Source organism: Rattus rattus, chromosome 2, assembly GCF_011064425.1.
Source record: "Rattus rattus isolate New Zealand chromosome 2, Rrattus_CSIRO_v1, whole genome shotgun sequence".
Classification (NCBI taxonomy): Eukaryota; Metazoa; Chordata; class Mammalia; order Rodentia; family Muridae; genus Rattus; species Rattus rattus.
The window spans coordinates 165,510,773-165,529,627 of record NC_046155.1 but is presented as its reverse complement, the minus strand read 5'-3'; the positions used below and the strand labels follow the sequence as shown (position 1 = coordinate 165,529,627).

Sequence of the window (18,855 nt, the reverse complement as noted above, 5' to 3'; positions counted from 1 at the left end):
TGAGAGAGTGGTTGGGAATGTTATTCTGGGTGTCATTACTAAGATTTTAAGGTTGGGGCAAAAGCGTGTGTGTGTGTGTGTGTGTGTGTGTGTGTGTGTGTGTGTGTGTGTGTACACTTTCTTGGTTTTGTCTTATTTTTTAACTAGAGTCACACGATGTAGCCTTGGCTGGCCTGGAACTCACTACATAGCCAAGGCTATTATACTCAGACTTACAGAGATCTGCCTGCCTTGGCCTCCCATTTGCTTAGATTAAAGGTGTGTGCCACCAAGCCATGTACCAGAGAGATGGAATGTGAGTCCATTAGTGGGCGTGTTCACATCGATGGTGAGCCCAGTGGCATTCTGCCTTGCTGTCCTAAGGTCATGCTGTAAATAAGTGTCCTTTCTGTGACTTACTTAGGACTGTAGAGTTTGTTTTGATTTTCATTTTGCTGGTATTTATAATTTAAAGTGGTCCCCAAACAGAAGGCTAAAATGCCCTGTCATGTTCCTAAGTTCAAGAAGTTTATGGGGGCTGGAGAGATGGCTGAACAATTAAGAACACTGGCTGCTAGGGGTTGGGGATTTAGCTCAGAGGTAGAGTGCTTGCCTAGCAAGTGCAGGGCCCTGGGTTCAGTCCCCAGCTCCGAAAAAAAAAAAAAAACAAAACGTTTAAAAGAACACTGGCTGCTCTTGCAGAGGATCAGGGATCAATTCCCAGCATGCACATGGTGGCTCACAACAGTTGTGATTCTCATTCCCAGAGATCTGATGCCCTCTTCAGGTTTCCAAAGGCACTGCACACATGTGGTGCACATACATCATACATACATGCAGGCAAAATATCCATAAACATAAAGCGAAAATAAGTAAATCTTTTTTAAAGAATTATTCATTTATTTCATGTATATGAGTACACTGGTAGCTGTCTTCAGACACACCACAATAGGGCATCAGATCCCATTACAGATGGTTGTGAGCCACCATGTGGTTGCTGGTGTGTATGTGTGTGTGTAAATCTTTAAAAGTAAATCTTTAAAAGAAAAAAAAGGGGAGAAGTTATTATACACCCCAGTGAAGAATTCGCGTTGAGTAAACTTTGCTGAAGCCAGAGTGACGGAGTCTCACAGTCTCAGGCTGACCTTGAGTTCCTGGTGCTCCTGCTTCTACCTCTGGGCACTCGGATGGCAGGTGTGCCTCTATGCTGGGCTCATGAGGGTCTGGGAGCAAACCCAGCCATTTGTGTATGCTAAATAAGCGCTCTACCCACTTGGCCATATCTTCAGCCTCCTGACAGCCATAGTGTCAATGTTAGTGAATCGGCGACATATATTAAAGAAGGTTTAAAAGCCAGAAACATGTATGAAGTAAAAATGTATGGGTGGAAGCGTATAGAGGCACATCGCCAATTATCTCAGCATCTGGGCGGATATCGTCAGGGGATCAAAAAGTTCCAGGCTAACCTGAGGAAACCTGTCTATAAATAGATAGATGATAGATAGATAGACAGATAGACAGACAGACAGACAGACAAATGAATGGATGGATAAATACATGATTGAAAGATAGATGGATAGACAGACATACAGACAGATAGATATATGAATGGATAAATGATTGACAGAGAGAGAGAGAGAGAGAGAGAGAGAGAGAGAGAGAGAGAGAGAGAGAGAGAGATTTTAAAAATCAGTTGAGCCAATGAGGTGGCTCCAGGCTTTGGACCTGAGTTCCATCCCTGGAACCTTCATGGTGGAAGAAGAGAATTGACTCCCACAAGCTATCCTCTGACCTCCACAATCCATGTGCATGCAAACAAATAAATATATAACATATTTAATCCCTGGGGAGGCAGAGGCAGGCAGATCTCTGTGAGTTCCAGGCTAGTCTGGCTGCACAGGGAACCCCTGTCTCAAACAAACAAACGATGTAGGAGAGAATGCCGTAGAGAGGCTCGGCCTCCCCAGTACCTCTCCAGAAGCAACGCTCGCGCTTCTCAGAGCCAGGGTTCCAGGTGAACTTAAAACCGCGTTCTATGTGTGTGAGTGTTGTGCGTACATATGTATCTATGAACCATGTGCCAGCTACCCGCAGAGCTACACACGGTTGTGAGCTGCATGTGGGTACTGGGAACTGAACCTTGGAACTCTGCAAGAGCAGCTCGTGCTGTTAACTGCTGAGACGAACTCACTGAGCACGGCCACTGTGAAGAAAGAGAACCAACCATCATCCTCAGGAGGCTCTGGCAGGCAAGTTCGAGACTCCCTTTTGTACACCTGACTATTCCATCCCTTCTCTCCAAGGCCGCCCTGACCCTCCACTGGGACTGAAGGTTGTCAGCATAAGCCCTCACTCGGTGGGGCTGGAGTGGAAGCCTGGCTTCGATGGGGGTCTGCCTCAGAGGTTCCAAATCAGGTGAGGCCTCCGCCAAGGCTGGCGAAGTGGGGGAGGCCACAGAGACGGACACCTGGCAGAGCTGACTGTTCTCACCATGCAGGTACGAGGCCCTTGAGACCCCAGGATTCCTCCACGTGGATGTCCTACCTACACAGGCCACTACCTTCACGCTGACTGGGCTGAAGCCTTCTACACGATACAGGATCTGGCTGTTGGCCAGCAATGCCCTGGGGGACAGTGGATTGACGGACAAGGGGATCCAGGTCTCCGTCACTACCCCAGGTGGGAAGAGGCAGTCCTGGGTAGGGCTGTTGCTTTGGGTTGTGGGTTTCGGTTGTGTTGTTGTTGTTACTGGTTTTGGTCTGGCTTGGTTTTTGACATCTTGTGGGATGGCAAAGCAAAGTAGATGCTGTTATTTCTCCTACTTACAGATGAGTGAACTAAAGCCCAGAGAGGTTAAGCAAACGAACTGACGTCACACAGCCAGGAGCAGCTGGAGATAAGCCTTGAATTCAGGCAGATGTGCTCTAGGGACCAATTTTAGTCACTGATCTGTAAGGACTGGGAAGAAAGGGGATCTGTTTTGTTTGTTGAGACAGGGTTGAGCTGTGCACCTCTGACCAATTCAGAACTCACTATGTAGACCAGGCTAGCCCAGAACTCACAGAGATCCACCACCTGCCATTGCCTCCTGAGTGCCGGGAATAAAGGTGTGTGCCCCCACACTCAGCAGGAAAGAGCTGCTTCGAGTGAAAATAAAAGCATCAAAAAATGATAATATAGCTGAGTCAGCATGTAGAAGGCAGTTCGAAGATTAAATATCTATATTAGATTAAAAAAATAAAACAGAAAGGGAGATGGCTCAGTGGGTAAAGATGCCTGCAGCAGACACTGATGGTTAGAGTTCAAGTCCCAGGACTCACATAATGGAAGGAGAGAAGTGACTCCTGCAAGTTGAACTTTCACCTCCATGTGTGCTCTCCCCCCACAGAAAATCAGTGAATAAATAAGTAAACATAAAAGACAAAGAATGCACCAACCTAGGCCTTGAAGGAAATTCTGTGTTTCCATCCTGCAAAACTAGCAGAAGAATGAGTCAAACCAAATCCAAGAGCAGGGGGAAGATAAAAGGTGAGGGTCAGAGTCCTAAGGAATGAACAGAGTACAACTAGGAAAATCAACGAAACTGAAAGTCAGTTCTTCTGCAGAGACTCGGAGACCTCAGAAAACCGACGAATGCGTTGTGGTGCACGCCTTTGATCCCAGCAGAGCGAGTGGAGCTCTGTGTGTTCTCAGCCATTCTACATAGTGGATTCCAGGCTCTCCACAGTACATAGTGAGACCCTGTCTCAAAAAACAAAAACTGCCCCCAAAAAATGATTGAAAGAAGAAAGATTAAGAGGGGGACTGGAGAGATAGTTAAGAAACACTGGCTGCTCATCCAGAGAACTGGGGTTCAATTCCCAGCTCCCACATGCTCACAACAGTTTGTAACTCAAGTTGCAAGGGGTCCAATGTCCTCTCTGGCCTGGGGAGGGGGAGCGTGGCACATTGGACATGTATGTGGTGATCAGACATACATACAGACAAAACACTCATATTCATAAAATAAAAACAAACCAGAGAGAGAGAGCACAACTTCCCAGTGCCAGAAATAAAGAGGTACTCACAGACACAAAGAGGACTCTAAGGAAACATTAGAGATAATCTAGGTCACGTCACATAGTAACTTTGAAAACACAGACAAATTATTGTAAATGATTCATGAGTTAGAGATATGACTCAGTGGTAGAAGAGAACATGTTAGTATGGATCAACAGAAGAGTGTCTGCCTAGGATCTCCAGTGAGGGGCTGGGGGCGTGGCTCAGTAGTAGAGCCCCTGCCTAGGATCTCCAATGAGGGGCTGGGGGCGGGGCTCAGTGGTAGGGCCCCTGCCTAGAATCCCCCAATGAGGAGCTGGGGGCGGGGCTCAGTGATAGAGCCCCTGCCTAGAATCCCCCAGTGAGGGGCTGGGGACGTGGCTACACTGTCAAGACTTTGACTCAAACGCAAAAGTCAATCCCCAGCACCACAAGAAACTAACCAGTGAGTACACTGAAAACTGACGGGCAGCGCATTGGTTAATCCGTCAGGACATGGTTTACAGAGGCCTGAAGCTTATCCACCACTTTTGTAGGCTCAAGGAAATATCTCAGTTTCTAAAAGCAGTTTTTACCTGTCTCTTTGTCGTTTGATTATTGAGACAGGATCTCAGTCTGCAACCCAGACTGGCCTGGAAATGTGTTGTGTGGTCCAGGCTAGCCTTCCACTTGTGAGTGCTGGGATTCCAAAGGTGCACTGCCACTCCAGCTAGATTAGGCTTTCCTCTCAGAGCCCTTCGCCTGGGTTCCTGAATGTGGATTCCTCTCAGCTGGGTTGTGAGGTTAAGGGAAGAGACTATCTGATATACTCTTTGGACAGTGCAATATTATGGCGTAAATGTAAAGGAAATATCCCCAGTGTGCTCCAGTTCGCTTAGCCCACGATACCTCCTGTCCTGTCTTCCCATGATGGATCCTTTCCCAATCTGCAGCCTCTGCACACGCCCCGCCCCACCACGCATGCTCCGTCTTAACCTTTGCATGCTAAAACAAACCATTACACTTGCCTCCCTTGCTCTAACTCTAATTTGTATTTCTACTACAGAACGCCAACAGAGAATAATTAAACCACTTTTTTCAAATGCATTTATTCTATTCAAAGACGTCCTTGGTTTTTAACTATTTAAATATTATTTATTTTTGTTTTCAAACATTTTTAGACGTGTGGATGTTTTGCCTGTTGGCATGTGTGTGTCCTCTGTGTGCCCCTGGTGCCAGCTGAGGCTATGTCCCCTGGAACGGGAGTTACAGAAAGCTGAGAGCCACAATAGGGGTACTGGAAGAGCAGCCAGCGCTCTTGCCTGCTGAGCTGTCTCTCCCGCTGTTCCTTTTCTTAATTAAAATGTAATTCTATCATTTCCCCCTTCTCTATCCTCCCTTCCAACCAAATTCATGGCCTCTTCCTCTTTAATTAATATTGCGACTTACATGCCTTATATATAATTGCATAAACGTATCTAAATTATTTTAATGCTTTTATATTGAAGTATTTACTGTACACCCACTCATGCACACATGCAAACACACCACAACATGGCTGGGGAGGTCAGAGGACAGCTTGCTGGAATCAGGGCTCTCCTTGCACCATGTGGGTCCCAAGGATTGAACTCAGGTCACCAGGCTTGGTGACAAGCGACCTCACCTATTGAGCGGTCTCCCCTTCCCACAGCATCTTTTTAATTCACTCAACAAATCGGCAGTTCACATTAAAGGGACATGGACACTGTAAAACACTAATTTGACTGGGTGGTTAAGAGCGTTCATTACTCTGGTTTTTTTTTGTTGTTGTTGTTTTTTGTTGTTGTTGTTGGTTTGTTTTTTTTTTTTTTTTGGAGCTGAGGACCGAACCCAGGGCCTTGTGCCTTGTGCTTGCTAGGCAAGCGCTCTACCACTGAGCTAAATCCCCAACCCCACGTTTGTTACACTTGCAGAGGGGTTTGGTTCCAGCACCCATATGGTGACCCACAACCACCTGGGCACCAGGCATGCGCACGGTGCGCACACATATATGTAGGCACAACACCGACACGCATAAAAAACTAATCTTAAAAATAAATAAATAAATAAATAAATAATGTCCCTAAAAAGCTGTGCACCACTTCCATGATCTTTAAAGTCGGCTGGAAAGCTTATGAAGTCCAGGGATCCTTTGGGCTTATCGGATTCCTGGTATTAATGTTAATCTCTCTCCTCCCGCAGGCCCGGACCAGGCTCCTGAAGACACAGACCACCAGCTGCCCACAGAGCTGCCTCCAGGCAAGTGCCCCTTCCCTGAGCCCCTCCCTGGTTCTTTTCACTCAGTCCCCACCCCTCACCCCCTCCACCCCCACCCCCACCCACCCACGCCCGCCGCCGCTCCCCTCCCAGATCACAGCTGCCTAAGATTTAGCTGAATCCCTGCAGACTCCCACGCACCCCCTTCAGCTCTTCTTGCTGAAGTAATATCGTTTCTCTTTTCCTAAGCTGGCTTAACTCTCTTTTGCAATTCTGGGGACCAAACCCTTGTCGGTGCCTGTGGATGCTGAGCAAGTAAGCACTCTGCCACTGAGGTACATCCTCGGGCCCGCTTTTTCCCTTTTGTTGAGACAGCGTCTTGTTATGAATTTGTAGTAAGGTCTTACCTCAGCCTGCCAATGGCTGGATTTACTAGTGTGAGCCATCATGCCTGGAGTGATTTAATTTAATGCTGGCGTGCATACGAGCATGTGCCTCTGTGTGTGTGTGTGTGTGTGTGTGTGTGTGAGAGAGAGAGAGAGAGAGAGAGAGAGAGAGAGAAACAGAGACAGAGACACACCGAGAGACAGAGAGAGAGAGCATGAGCGTGGGAGTATGCAAGTGTGCATGTATGAGTGTATGTGATAGTGTGCACGTGTGTGCGTATTTGAGTGACCACTTCTGTTTGAAATTTGGTTAGGCTGGCCAGAGAGATTTAGCTCAGTGGACTGAGTTTGGTTGCAAGCACCCACATCGTATGGCTCACAACTGCCTGTAACTCCAGTTCCAGGGGATCCAAGGCCTTCTTTTGGCCTTTTTGTGTACACCCACATACACGCACACACACCTACCTGCCATTTATACACACACATATGAATAACAATAATTATTAAATCTTAATAAAACAGCAATCTCTAGATTCACTGACAGACCCTGTCTCAGGGGACCAAATAGAGAGTGATAGAAGATTCCCCACGTCATCCTCCAGCCTCTGCAAGAGTACACACACATGCATACACCCATACACTCATTCATACACATGTCACACACAGCAGACTCATGCACATGCACACTCACATACTCACACACACCCACACACATGCATGTACACACTCTCACACATGCACACACAGCAGACTCACGTATCCACATGCACACTCACATACACATGCACACCCACACATGAGCACACGTATATGCCCACACATGTACACATGTGCACACATGGACATTTATGTGTACCCACAGCAGACTCACACATGCACACACACACACACACACACACACACACACACACACACACACACACACATAACCAGCTCTTGTGTGGGTGCTGGAGATCCAAACTCAGGTCTTCGTGCTTGTGCAGAAAGTGCCCTTCCTCCTGAGCCATCTTCCCAGTCTATCTTAATTCTAAAGGATTGCCAGCCACTGCATGCCCATACTCCCTACTCTCCAGAGGCTGAGACAGGAAGATCACAGGTTTGAAGTATGGGCTGCACAGTGACGTACTCCATCCCCTCAGAGCAAACAGCAACAACTAAAAAAGAGCTACCAATACCCATGCTCTCTCTTTGAGGTGGCTGTGTCAGTCAGCTTTAGCCGGGTAACAAACCACCTCAAGGGCGGAGGCATAGAGCGACATACATTATTTTCCGTGATTCTGTGAGTCTGCTGGGACAGTTCTGGCTTGGGCTGATTTAAACCATCTCTATGGTCATGTCAGACTGGGACTGAGCTCTGATGGCTTCCTCCTCATATGTGTGGCAGTCATCCTGCTCAGGGTTGGGACAATGTAAGTACCGCTCACATGGAGATGACCATGGGGTCCAAGAACAACAAGAAAGATGAGCTCTGATATACCAGTGCTTCTCGAGCTTCTAATTCTGTCCCGTCAGCTACTGTTCCCCACAGGCAAATGGCAAGTCTCAACATGGAGCCAGTGTGGAAGGGGATTTCTCAGACAGACAGGGCTCAGGTGGAGGGGGGACCCACTGCTAACAGATTGACTGCCTTTGGGTGGAAAGAAGGGGTCCCGGGACTGGGGAGGATATCTCAGTGGGTACAGCACTTGCCATACAGACACAAGGCAAGAGATCTGCAGGAGCTGCATAAAAGCCTGGTGTCATTGTACACAGCTGCAGCCTGGGGCTGGGGAAAGACACAGGCAGACCCCAAAGACTTGCTAGCTAACCAGACTAGCTGAAGCAGAAGCACCCGGCTCAGTGAGACAAGACAGAGGAGCCAGGGACATGGTAGAGGACCCCAGAGTTCAGTTCCAGGACCCACATCGGGTGGCTCTGGAGTATATGACACCCTCGTATGACCTTTTCGGGCACATACACGCATGTGCACAAACACACATACAGATTACTGAAATTAAGTAAGTCTTTTGGGTTAGAGAGATTGCTCAGCACGTCAGAGCGCTTCCTGGTTTTGTTTGTTCATTTTTACAGAGGACCCAGGTTCAGTTCTCAGCCCTCACACAGTGCCTTACCGCCATCCATACCTTCAGTTCCAGAGGATCTGACACCCTCTTCTGGGGGCACTGCACACACACATTGTTTATGTACATACACACAGGCAAAATACTCACCCACATAAAATAAAAATAAAAATAAAAAAAAATCTTCCTGAAAATTAAATTGGTAGCTGAAGAGTTGGCTCTGTGGCCGCTCTTCCGGGGGAGCTGGATTTGATTCCCAGCATCCTTTTCGTGGCTTACCACTATCCCGTAACTTCAGTTCTAGGGACCTTCTGACATTCACAGGCACAAGACACACACGTGGTGCACATACATACATACATACATACATACGAGCAAAACATTTATACACATAAAATAAATAAAAATGATCTAACGCGTATATATTAAAATAAGGCAGAAAGAGTAGAGGAAGACACTCGGCATCAATCCCCCAGCTTTCAATTCTCTCTGAGTTCCCAGCTCCTGGAAATGGCACCACCCACCCTCAGGGCTGTCCTTCATCTCACACACCCTGACGCGTGCTGCACACGTGTCCTAGGTAATTTGGGCACCATCAGGTTGTCACTGAAGACTAAACCATCAGTCAGGGACAGACTTTCTCAGAATCCCAATCCCAGCCTGTTCCCAGGAGTTGGGGATTCACCAAGGGCATCTTCCGCTCCCAGGACCCCCGAGGCTGCCCCTGCTGCCTGTGCTCTTTGCAGTTGGTGGTCTTCTGCTGCTCTCCAATGCCTCCTGTGTTGGGGGCCTCCTCTGGCGGAGAAGACTGAGGCGCCTTGCTGAGGGTGAGGAGAGAGCTTTCTCAGTGCCAAGCTGGAGATCCGAGTGGGTGGGGACACCGGGGCTGCGGCACGGTACAACTGCTCGGGTCCAGGTGGGCTCGAACAGAGTCTCTGAAGCTCTCCTCTCTCTTTCCTCTCAGAGATCTCAGAGAAGACAGAGGCAGGGTAAGCGGGAGAGGCTTGGGAGAGACGGGTGGCAGACTTGAAGCCAACTTTCATTGGCACTTTTGTCCTGGAAGGTCGGAGGACAGGATCAGGAATGAATACGAGGAGAGTCAGTGGACTGGGGACCGGGACACGAGAAGCTCCACGGTGAGAGGAGGGGCCTGGCAGCCTCCAGCCTCAGCTTCAGGCTAACCACTGTCATCTCCTGGGATCTGAGAGTCAAGGGAAATGACCTTATATATTGGTTCCCCCTCCCCTCCCCCTCCTCCCAGTGTGTGTGTGTGTGTGTGTGTGTGTGTGTGTGTGTGTGTGTGTGTGTGTGTGTGTTTATGTATGGGCATATGCATGTGTGTGACAGGTTAGCACAGCAGAAGTGGACCCAAATTACTACTCCATGAGGGACTTCAGCCCCCAGCTTCCCCCAACGTTGGAGGAGGTGCTGTACCACCAAGGTGAGTCATGGCCACCTTTCCTTCGAAGCTGTGTTACTTATTTCTTTATTACTGTGACTAAAATACTCCCGGAGAGCAACCTAAGGAGTCCAGATGTCCACCGCCTCACTTCAGAAGGTTCTGCCCATGCCGGCTTGGCCCTGTTCCATGTGTGGCCGAGGAGAGTTTCTCTCCTGTGGCAGATGGGAAACAGGAAGTGAGCCAGACAGGAAGGGGACCAGAGGCAAGAGACACACCCCAGTGACCTACTCTGTCCAGCTAAGCACACCCTCCACCGAAGTTCCAGAACCTCCCAGAATGGCACCCCTAGCCATGGAACCCCAACCTGTGAGCCTTTGGGGAGATACTTTCCCATTCCAGCCCTCATCCCAACCCGGGCCGTCACAGGTGCTGAAGGCGAGGACATGGCCTTCCCCGGACACCTGTATGATGAAGTGGAGAGAGCCTATGGCCCGCCTGGGGCCTGGGGACCCCTCTATGACGAAGTACGAATGGTAAGAGAATTCTTGTTACCAGGTCGTCTAGGTTGGAAACCCACCTCCCACGGTGTGTACCGGTTAGAAGAAGCCACTGAGACAAAGAGACCCCCTCAGGGCAGCGGCAGGAAAAATTAAAGTGTCACACCTTCATCCAGGTGTGGTGGCGCATGCCAGAGACGAGGAGGAAGGTGGAGGGAGTTCAAAGGCAGACTTGACCACATGGTGAGACTCTGTCTCCACCAAGCAGAAAATGAAGTCTCTCTTTCTCATAGAGCTGTCCAGGTGGGGTTCCTGCTGTGTCCCAGTGATTTAGAGCCCAGAGCTCTCCCCCTGGTTCCCTCTGACATCCTCTAGCATGCCCGTTGGTGGGGGCCGCACACACAGGTCGGTTTACTAAGGGGTGGAAGGACAATCATCTGGAGAAGGACAGAGGGAGAAGCCGTTAGAGAGACCCAGATGGCCATCTGCTCCCTTCTGATGGATGGGAACGTGGTCTAGCCTCTGGTCTAGCCACCGGGGCTAAACAATGCACATGAGAACGTCTGAGAACCGTTTCGTAGGGACTGTCGTCTTCTTCCACCTTTGTGTGCGTTCCGGGAATCAGACTCCTGTCACTAGACTTTTAGGACGTGTGCCTTTACCTGCTGTGCTGTCTTGCTGCTCTGAGAAAGAACATCTCGGTCACTCAGCTGAAAAGCTATATGTTAGAATTGTCATCAGACACAACGGGGCTCACTCCTCCTCAGGGCTTCCCAGTAGAGCCAGATTTCCATCCTGCTAGATCTGAAATCGTCAAAGAAACAGAATGTCTCTTTTCCAAGTAGTTCCCAATGCACAGGGCACCCACACAATGGTCCACCTTTGGTCCCACGCATGTTGAACCAATCACTGAGACAGGGGATAGAATATACCATTTGGTTTGGGGGGAGGGGGTCTTGATTTGAAACAGGGCTTCATATAACCCCAGTCTGGACTCAAACTTACCATGTAGCCTAGGATGCCTTTGAACTCATGACTGTCCTGTCCGCATCTCCCAACGGGGTACAACCTGTGTGAGCCACTGTAGGCTGCACATTGTACCATCTAGTCGGTGTTCATCTACGGGGTCAGAGATTACAGGCCAACACTATTCAGTACACTAGGCAGAGAGTGGGAGAGAGCGGAGAACTAATGATGTAATGATGGTAACTGGGCAGGTGACCATCGCGGATGGGCACTGTGACTTCCCACCCACCCACTGCATCATGGCAAGGGGGATGAGATACACACCTAACATTCAAACAGTATGGTGATAGCAGCTTATCTTCCCTGCACTCAGGAGGACTGGGAGTTAAAGGACAGCCTGGGCTACACAGCAAGACTATGTCTCAAAAAATAAAAAACCTAATAAGACAAAACCAAGAGCCCAACTCTCCCCTGGGCCCCACCCAATGCTCCAGCATCTGGGGTGACAATGTTAAGCCAAGACACCAGTCTCAGATGCTACCTTCCTGGCTCCCAAGACGGGGCAGCTGAAACGCTGTCCGTGGTGCTGGACCATAATTCCCCGGAAACGAGGGGAATCTGCCGGGTGTGTCTCTGCACAGGGTCTGGAGAACAAATATTTTGGGCTTCTGGGTACATATGGCTTTCCCCTAAGCTATTCATTGCTGTCATAGGTTAGAAGCAGTCACAGCGCGTGCGTACATGAACACACGAGGCTATGGCCCAAGAGAAATGCATAGTTGGGTGTTGAAAGTTGAATTTGTACATCACAAATACTATCATTCTCTGACTTCCTTTAACATTTTAAAGTTATCAACCCTTTTGTAGCTCTTGGGTAACACAAAAGCAGATGAGGGCAGCTGTGTTCACCCCCTGGGCCAATGCTGTTCCAGGGTTTGCTAAAACAAACATTTATTTTCTCTGTATGACCCTTCCCCTCCTATCCACCATTTAAAATTAATTACTTGTGTGTGTGCCTGCATGTGTGTGGAGGGAGGGGTCTTAGGGGTTGAACAGAAGTTAACAGGCTCAGTGACAAGTGTCATTACTTTCTGAATCATTCCACAGTACCATACTTGTTTTTTAAAAAATCCAAAGTCTCACTATGTAGCACAGGCTGGCCTTGGGCTGGCAGTCCCCATGCCTCAGCTTCAGAGTGTGCTGGGATCACAGTTGTGTGTTACTACACCAGACTGTCTTCCTTTTTGATGGGGAATTGTGTTGGGAGCTGTGAGAAAAAGAATCGAGGCTCACATCCTACAGATGCCATAGCTGACATTATGAGGTTGTTTTATTAATTATGAACTCACTCTGTAGCCCAGGTTGGCCTTGAACTAATGGCAATGCTCCTGCCTCAGACTCCAAAATACTGGGATAACAGGTTTCAGCCACCACAACTGGCTGTCAACTGTTGTCGGTGGTGGTGGTGTTATTTTATTATTTATTAGGTGTAAGTGTTTTGTGTTTTTTAATCTGTATATTTATCTTTTGTCTCACTATGCTGAGGTCAAGTAAGCTCTTAACTCAAAATCCTCCTGCCTCCAACTCCTGGGTTTAACATGAGAAGCATATGCTACCACACCCAGCTTTAACCCTTAATTACAGTCCTGATCCCCCGGCACGGAGACGAGAGTGATTATAACGGACCACCTTCACCGTCTCCTGTCTGCTTATTTCCTAACTTCAGCCCTCATTCACCTTGACTTCTCTCAAACTGCACTTTCAGACGAACAGACAGACAGATGGACAGACAGACAAACAGGCAGGCAAGCAGGCAAACAGAGAGTGTTTGTGAGGTGAGATAGGTTCTTGTTATGTAGCCCTGGCTTAGCTGTCGCTATGCAGCCCCGGCTTTCCTCCTCTCAAAGCTAGAACACTAGAATTACAAGGACCCAGGCACAGCACCTGGTTTATAGTGGCTTTTTGGTTCTACTTTGGCTTCGGTGGCCCTGGGGACTGCACACAAGGCCTTGCACATGGCAAGCTGGTGTGCAGAATCATCAGGACTAAAACATTTTCCTTCCCCGGAGAGGTTATCAGGGACATGTGTCCCCAGAGCAGAGAGATGTCCCACAGCGCATCTCTGCGGCACTGACCACACTCCTTGCCTGTTAGGACCCCTATGAGCTTCGCTGGCCTGAGGTCCAGTATGAGGATCCGAGGGGAATCTACGACCAGGTGGCAGCAGACATGGATGCTGTGGAAGCTAGTTCTCTGCCCTTTGAGCTGAGGGGACATCTGGTGTGAGACTCTTCACGACACACTACACTACAGCCCTGGTATGTCTTGCTCCTGTGGCCCCATGCATCCCCTGCCTGCTGAGCTCATTCTGTGAGCGCCTGTGACACTAACACGTGGGTTTTTTCAGGAGAAGATGTGAGGGGATGTGTTCAAGTGACAAGAGGACTCGGGCTGACATCTGGGATGACCAAGACTCCTTTAATTGGAATGGGGCTTCTCCGAAGAGACAAAGTCATTTGGAAACGACATTTGAACAATGGAAATCCACTTTAGGGGGTCATTATACTTTTCAAAAGTAAAATTTTTAGATGTAGGAAAGACTCATTAGAAATCCTGGTCCAAGCCCGGGATGAGCCCAGTGGGAGCCCTGCCATTACACACACACACACACACCACACACACACACACACACACACACACACACACACACACACACACAGAGCTGGACACACTGGCCCATCACTGTCATTCCAGCTCTGCAGGAAGCTGAGAGAGGAGAAACACAAGTTCAAAGCCACTGAATATTTAGAGGCTGGAAAGATGGCTCAGAGGTTGAAGCTCTAACAGCAGCCACTGCTCTTGCAGAGGACCTGAGTTTGGTTCCCAGCACCCAGATCAGGTAACCGACAACGACATCTGCATCTCCAGGGAATCTGATGCTTCTTTCTTCTGATCTCCATGGGCACCTGCACTTACGTGCACATACCCACACATAGAAACACACATAAACACACAATTCAAAATAAAATAAATCCAACCTGTATGGCAGCCCACATCTTTAATCCTAGCGCTTGAGAAGTAGAAGCAGGGGGATTTCTATAAGTTTGAGGCTTATAACTTAGTGAGTTCTGAGCTCCATAGTGAAACCCTGACTCAAAACAAATAATAATTTTTAAAACTTCAGAATTAAAAGGGGGCGTGGCTCAGTGGTAGAGCCCCTGCCTAGAATCCCCCAGTGAGGGGCTGGGGGCGTGGCTCAGTGGTAAAGCTCTTGCCTGGCATACACAAGGCTCTGAATTCTATCCCTAGTATCCAAAAGAACAAGACAAAGGCTCCAGTTTATTTTAAGTTGTTACATCTGAAATAGTTAATATTAATAAGCAAAATTATAGACCATGTCAGATCTTAGCTGTTTTTTGTTTTATCTTCCACAGTTTGTGAAACATATATGCACTGACATGCAAACAGGCACAGATTGTAGCAAAGGGATGAAGTTATGAGAGAATGAACACTTGCGGTTTTATTTATGGGCGTAGCTGAGGGACCATGCACTGGTGTATACTTAGAATTAAAGGGTATGGTAGCTTTAATTCATTTTCAAATTTTAAAAAATGCACATTTATAGAGACAGAAAAGGGTAAGCTCAGACTCAAATGTTGACACTGGAAGAGTTAAGGTAATGATTAAATGATGACGTCACAGAAGCAAGAACATGATTGGCAGCTAGGACGCAGGGGCTGTGGAATTCTAGATGTCACACTTTGGAAAATAATTTACAACACACTTATTTGCGCATGTGTGCGTGCGTGTGTGTGTACACATGCATGTGCAATGTGTGCATGCTTATGCGCCTGACAGTGTATGCCACACAAAATAAATAAAATGTAAACATTACAGAGTGGACAAGTTGGACTTCGTAAAATGAAAAACTAAGGTGGGCCTGGTGTTACCCGGCTACATTCCCACACTTGGGAGGCAGAGGCAAGAAATCAGGAGTTCCGGTCCCAGAATGCTTAGGGCGTCTTGCAACCACCTGTTCCTCCAGCTCTCGGGAATCGAGCGCCCTCTGCTGGCCTGCACAGCATCTGCATGTCCACGTGCCTACAAACTATGCACATACACTTTAAAAGCACAATGATGTAATTATATCACAGTAGCAAAAGATAAAAATACATACTATCATAAGATGAACAAAATAAAAATCCTGAAAAATAAAACAGCAAAGAAAGTCGAAACCAACAATAGCTGTCCAGAAGGTGGAGAAGGTGCAAATTATGACGCTGAGCTCTAGCAATGTTTCTTCAGGGGTTAGTCCCAAAAGAATCAAAACGAGAGACTTGAAGAGAGAGTGTTCCCTGTGCTCAAATCAGTGTTTCTCACAGTGTGAGCACAGCCCACCTGGTTTTCTTTTTTTGTGTATATGAGTGCTCTGTCTGCATGTACCCCTGCAGGCCAGAAGAGGGAATCAGATCACTTTATAGATGGCTATGAGCCATCACGTCGTTGCTGGGAATTGAGCTCAGGACCTCTAGAAAGGTAACCAAGGCTCTTTTACTGCTGAGCCATCTCTCCAGCCACCAGACCAAGTCTATTTTTTTTTTTTAGCAAGTAGGTGAGGAAAAGAGGGGTGGATGATGGACCGTGATCTTTGTGTGGGGGAGTGCATGGGCACATGGATACACATGGCTGTATTTATTTTAAATATTTATTTGCTTCTTTGATTTATTTTATGTGTATGGTGATGGTTGCCCCCCAGTCTTGCATGTACTTAACATTTTTAAGAAATGGTTAAGTGGGGTTGGGGATTTAGCTCAGTGGTAGAGTTCTTGCCTAGCAAGCACAAGGCCCTGGGTTCGGTCCTCAGCTCCGAAAAAAAAAGAAAAAAAGAAAAAAAAAAAGAAAAGAAATGGTTAAGGACTGACCTAGGCCGTCTGCACAGATGTTGCAGATGTGTAGTTTGGTCTTCTTGAGGGACTCCTAACAGCAGGAGCAGGGGGTGTTGCCTGCCTTTGGGACCCTTTTCCTCCTACTGAGTTGCCTGGTCCAGCCTTCGTACGAGGGTGATGTCCAGTCTTAATGTAGCTTGATATGCATGGAAAACTACAGGAGAAATGGAGGGAGGGAGAAGTAGGCAGAGGCACTGTGGTGGGGAGGGAGTGGGAAGAGAGGAGGGAGGGGAAACTGCAGTTGGGGTGTGTAAATAATAATTAAAAACCAAAAGGAAAAGAAATGGTTAAAGGTTAGACTAGTGGTTCAGCAGTTAAGAGTGAGCACTGCTCTTTGTAGAGGACCTGGGTTCGATTCCAGTACCCACTGTGGGAGGCTCACAGATACAACTCCGGATCAGGGGATCTGACTCCCTTTTCTGGTCTCCTGGGGCATCTGTACATATGAGCACATATCCACCCCCAGACACATAATTAAAAATATTATAATGAAAGAGTTGTTTTAAGTGGCTAAGTTAGAAGTTTTATTTATGTGTATTTTTACCACTGTGATTTTTTTCCCCTGCTAAGTGATGCCCAAGGTTTGTACGTGCTCGATAAAAGTTCCCCCGCTGAGCTAAATCCCTCCCCCAGCCCCCTCCCTGGCGCCATCTCTGTTCTTGAGACAGGGCCTCACTACCTGGCCAGGCTGAACTGAAACTCTCAATTCTCCTGTCGCAGTCCCTGGTACTGAATTACAGGCATGTGACTCCATGTCTGGGTATTACAATAACAAGTTGTTTTGCTTCGAGATAGACTATGTAGCCCTGGCTGTCCTGGAACTCACTATGTAGAGCTGCCTGGCCTCGAACTCAGAGATCCGCCTGTCTCTGCCTCCCAAGTGCTGGGATTGAAGTCGGGCGCCACCACTGCCCAGCTACAATAACATTTTAGGGGTAGGGTATCCAACTAGCTAAATATAATGAATGAGCGTCGCATGGATGAAATTATCTGAAGGGAGAGACCAGCCTTTCCATGAGCAAGCGCGGTCGTTGGTGCAGGTGCCTTAAATCTCCACAAGGGGGCGGTACTAGCGTGTTTGAAAAGACCTGATGTAGCTAGGGGTTTCTGCATTGACCAGATGCAGTTCTTGGGGGTTCGTGTTAGATCTGGGCTGGGACTAAACCTGGTCAGAAGGGCTGTCTTTTATAGTTAAACAATCCCTGGACTCCAATATTAAAAATTCATTGGTTCTGCCAGCACTGAGGCAGAGGATTTCAGGAGTACTTTGGCGGGAGGTACCTTCTTGAGACCAGTATGAAGAAGTTTAAGGCTGTAGGTGGCAGGAACCTAGACTGGCAATCTAACAGAAGAAACAAGAAGGCCATCTTCCGGGTTTTATGTGCCATCCAATTATGAAAGCCATTTTGTAACAACAACAGATGTCATTTATGAGTTATTTCCGGCATACCAAACTATATTCTGAGTCAGGGGTTGATTTGTTTGTGGGTGGGGCTGGGGACAGAGTCCTAGGCCTTGCACAAGCTTGGTATGAACTCTCTGAGGAGCCAGTCCCCAGCCTCTAAGGTCTTCTTATAGTCACTTAGCTCGCCAGTTATTTTGTCACTCAAAGCCTTCCCTGCTTTTGCAGATGATGACATGGTCTTGCTTTGGAAAATAGTGGATTAGACCATTGTATGGGAACAGTGAACAACCCGGGGTGACCAGTATCTCCTTCACCCCCAGTGATTGTCCTCATGTAATCCAGTCAGCAGCTGTGAGGGGGCTCTGGGTCCTCCCACAGAACAGCTTTTGTGCTATTAGTAAAAATCTTCCCTGGTCTGCTCACAAACCTTTGTTCAGGAATTTCTGATGAGACTCACATGGTGGTACATTCCCAGCCTTCGGGAGACTGAGGCAGAAGAATCGTGAGTTCCAGGCCAACCTGAACTACATCGTAAGTTCCAGGCCAGCTTAGCTATTCAGTAGGGAGTTCCACCCAGCAAAATTTGAAGAGTCTCTAGCCTGTCATCCTCTGAGGAGATGAGCATATATAAAAACATCTTAGACATGGTGTTGTGAGACAGGAGAATTGCTGTGAGCTCAAAGTCAGCCTGGGTGTGAGACTCTTGCCTGTTTGTTTTAATACGGTAGTGGGGGCTAGAAAGATGACTCCATAGTTTTGAGTCCTGGTTGTTTTTCCAGAGGACCCTCATTCCGTTCCTAGCAACCATGTTGGTTGACTCACAATTGCCTATAACTCCAGCTCCGGGTGGATCTGAGGTGTACCTCCATTTATGTACAGAGACAGACAGACAGACACACATACACACACACAGAGACACACACACGTAACTAAAATAATGAAAAATAAATCTTTTAAAAAAT

At 47.8% G+C, this 18,855-nt stretch overlaps 1 protein-coding gene across 2 annotated transcripts in view; it reads left to right on the top strand.

Annotated features, from left to right (window-relative positions):
- Nphs1 (NPHS1 adhesion molecule, nephrin) overlaps window positions 1-14,147 on the top strand; it is a 26,847-nt gene extending 12,700 nt beyond the window's left edge. Inside the window, exons 21-30 of one of the 2 annotated variants that reach the window (XM_032896170.1) lie at window positions 2,283-2,394; window positions 2,477-2,658; window positions 6,217-6,273; window positions 9,385-9,504; window positions 9,642-9,666; window positions 9,741-9,813; window positions 10,025-10,118; window positions 10,506-10,612; window positions 13,697-13,860; window positions 13,950-14,147. In XM_032896170.1, the coding sequence (XP_032752061.1) occupies window positions 2,283-2,394; window positions 2,477-2,658; window positions 6,217-6,273; window positions 9,385-9,504; window positions 9,642-9,666; window positions 9,741-9,813; window positions 10,025-10,118; window positions 10,506-10,612; window positions 13,697-13,828 (902 nt within the window). In that variant the 3' untranslated portion in view covers window positions 13,829-13,860; window positions 13,950-14,147. Of the gene's footprint in view, window positions 1-2,282; window positions 2,395-2,476; window positions 2,659-6,216; window positions 6,274-9,384; window positions 9,505-9,641; window positions 9,667-9,740; window positions 9,814-10,024; window positions 10,119-10,478; window positions 10,613-13,696; window positions 13,861-13,949 lie in introns of those variants that run through there. The other variant, XM_032896169.1, reaches the window with a different exon arrangement.
- Window positions 14,148-18,855: the final 4,708 nt, after the last annotated feature.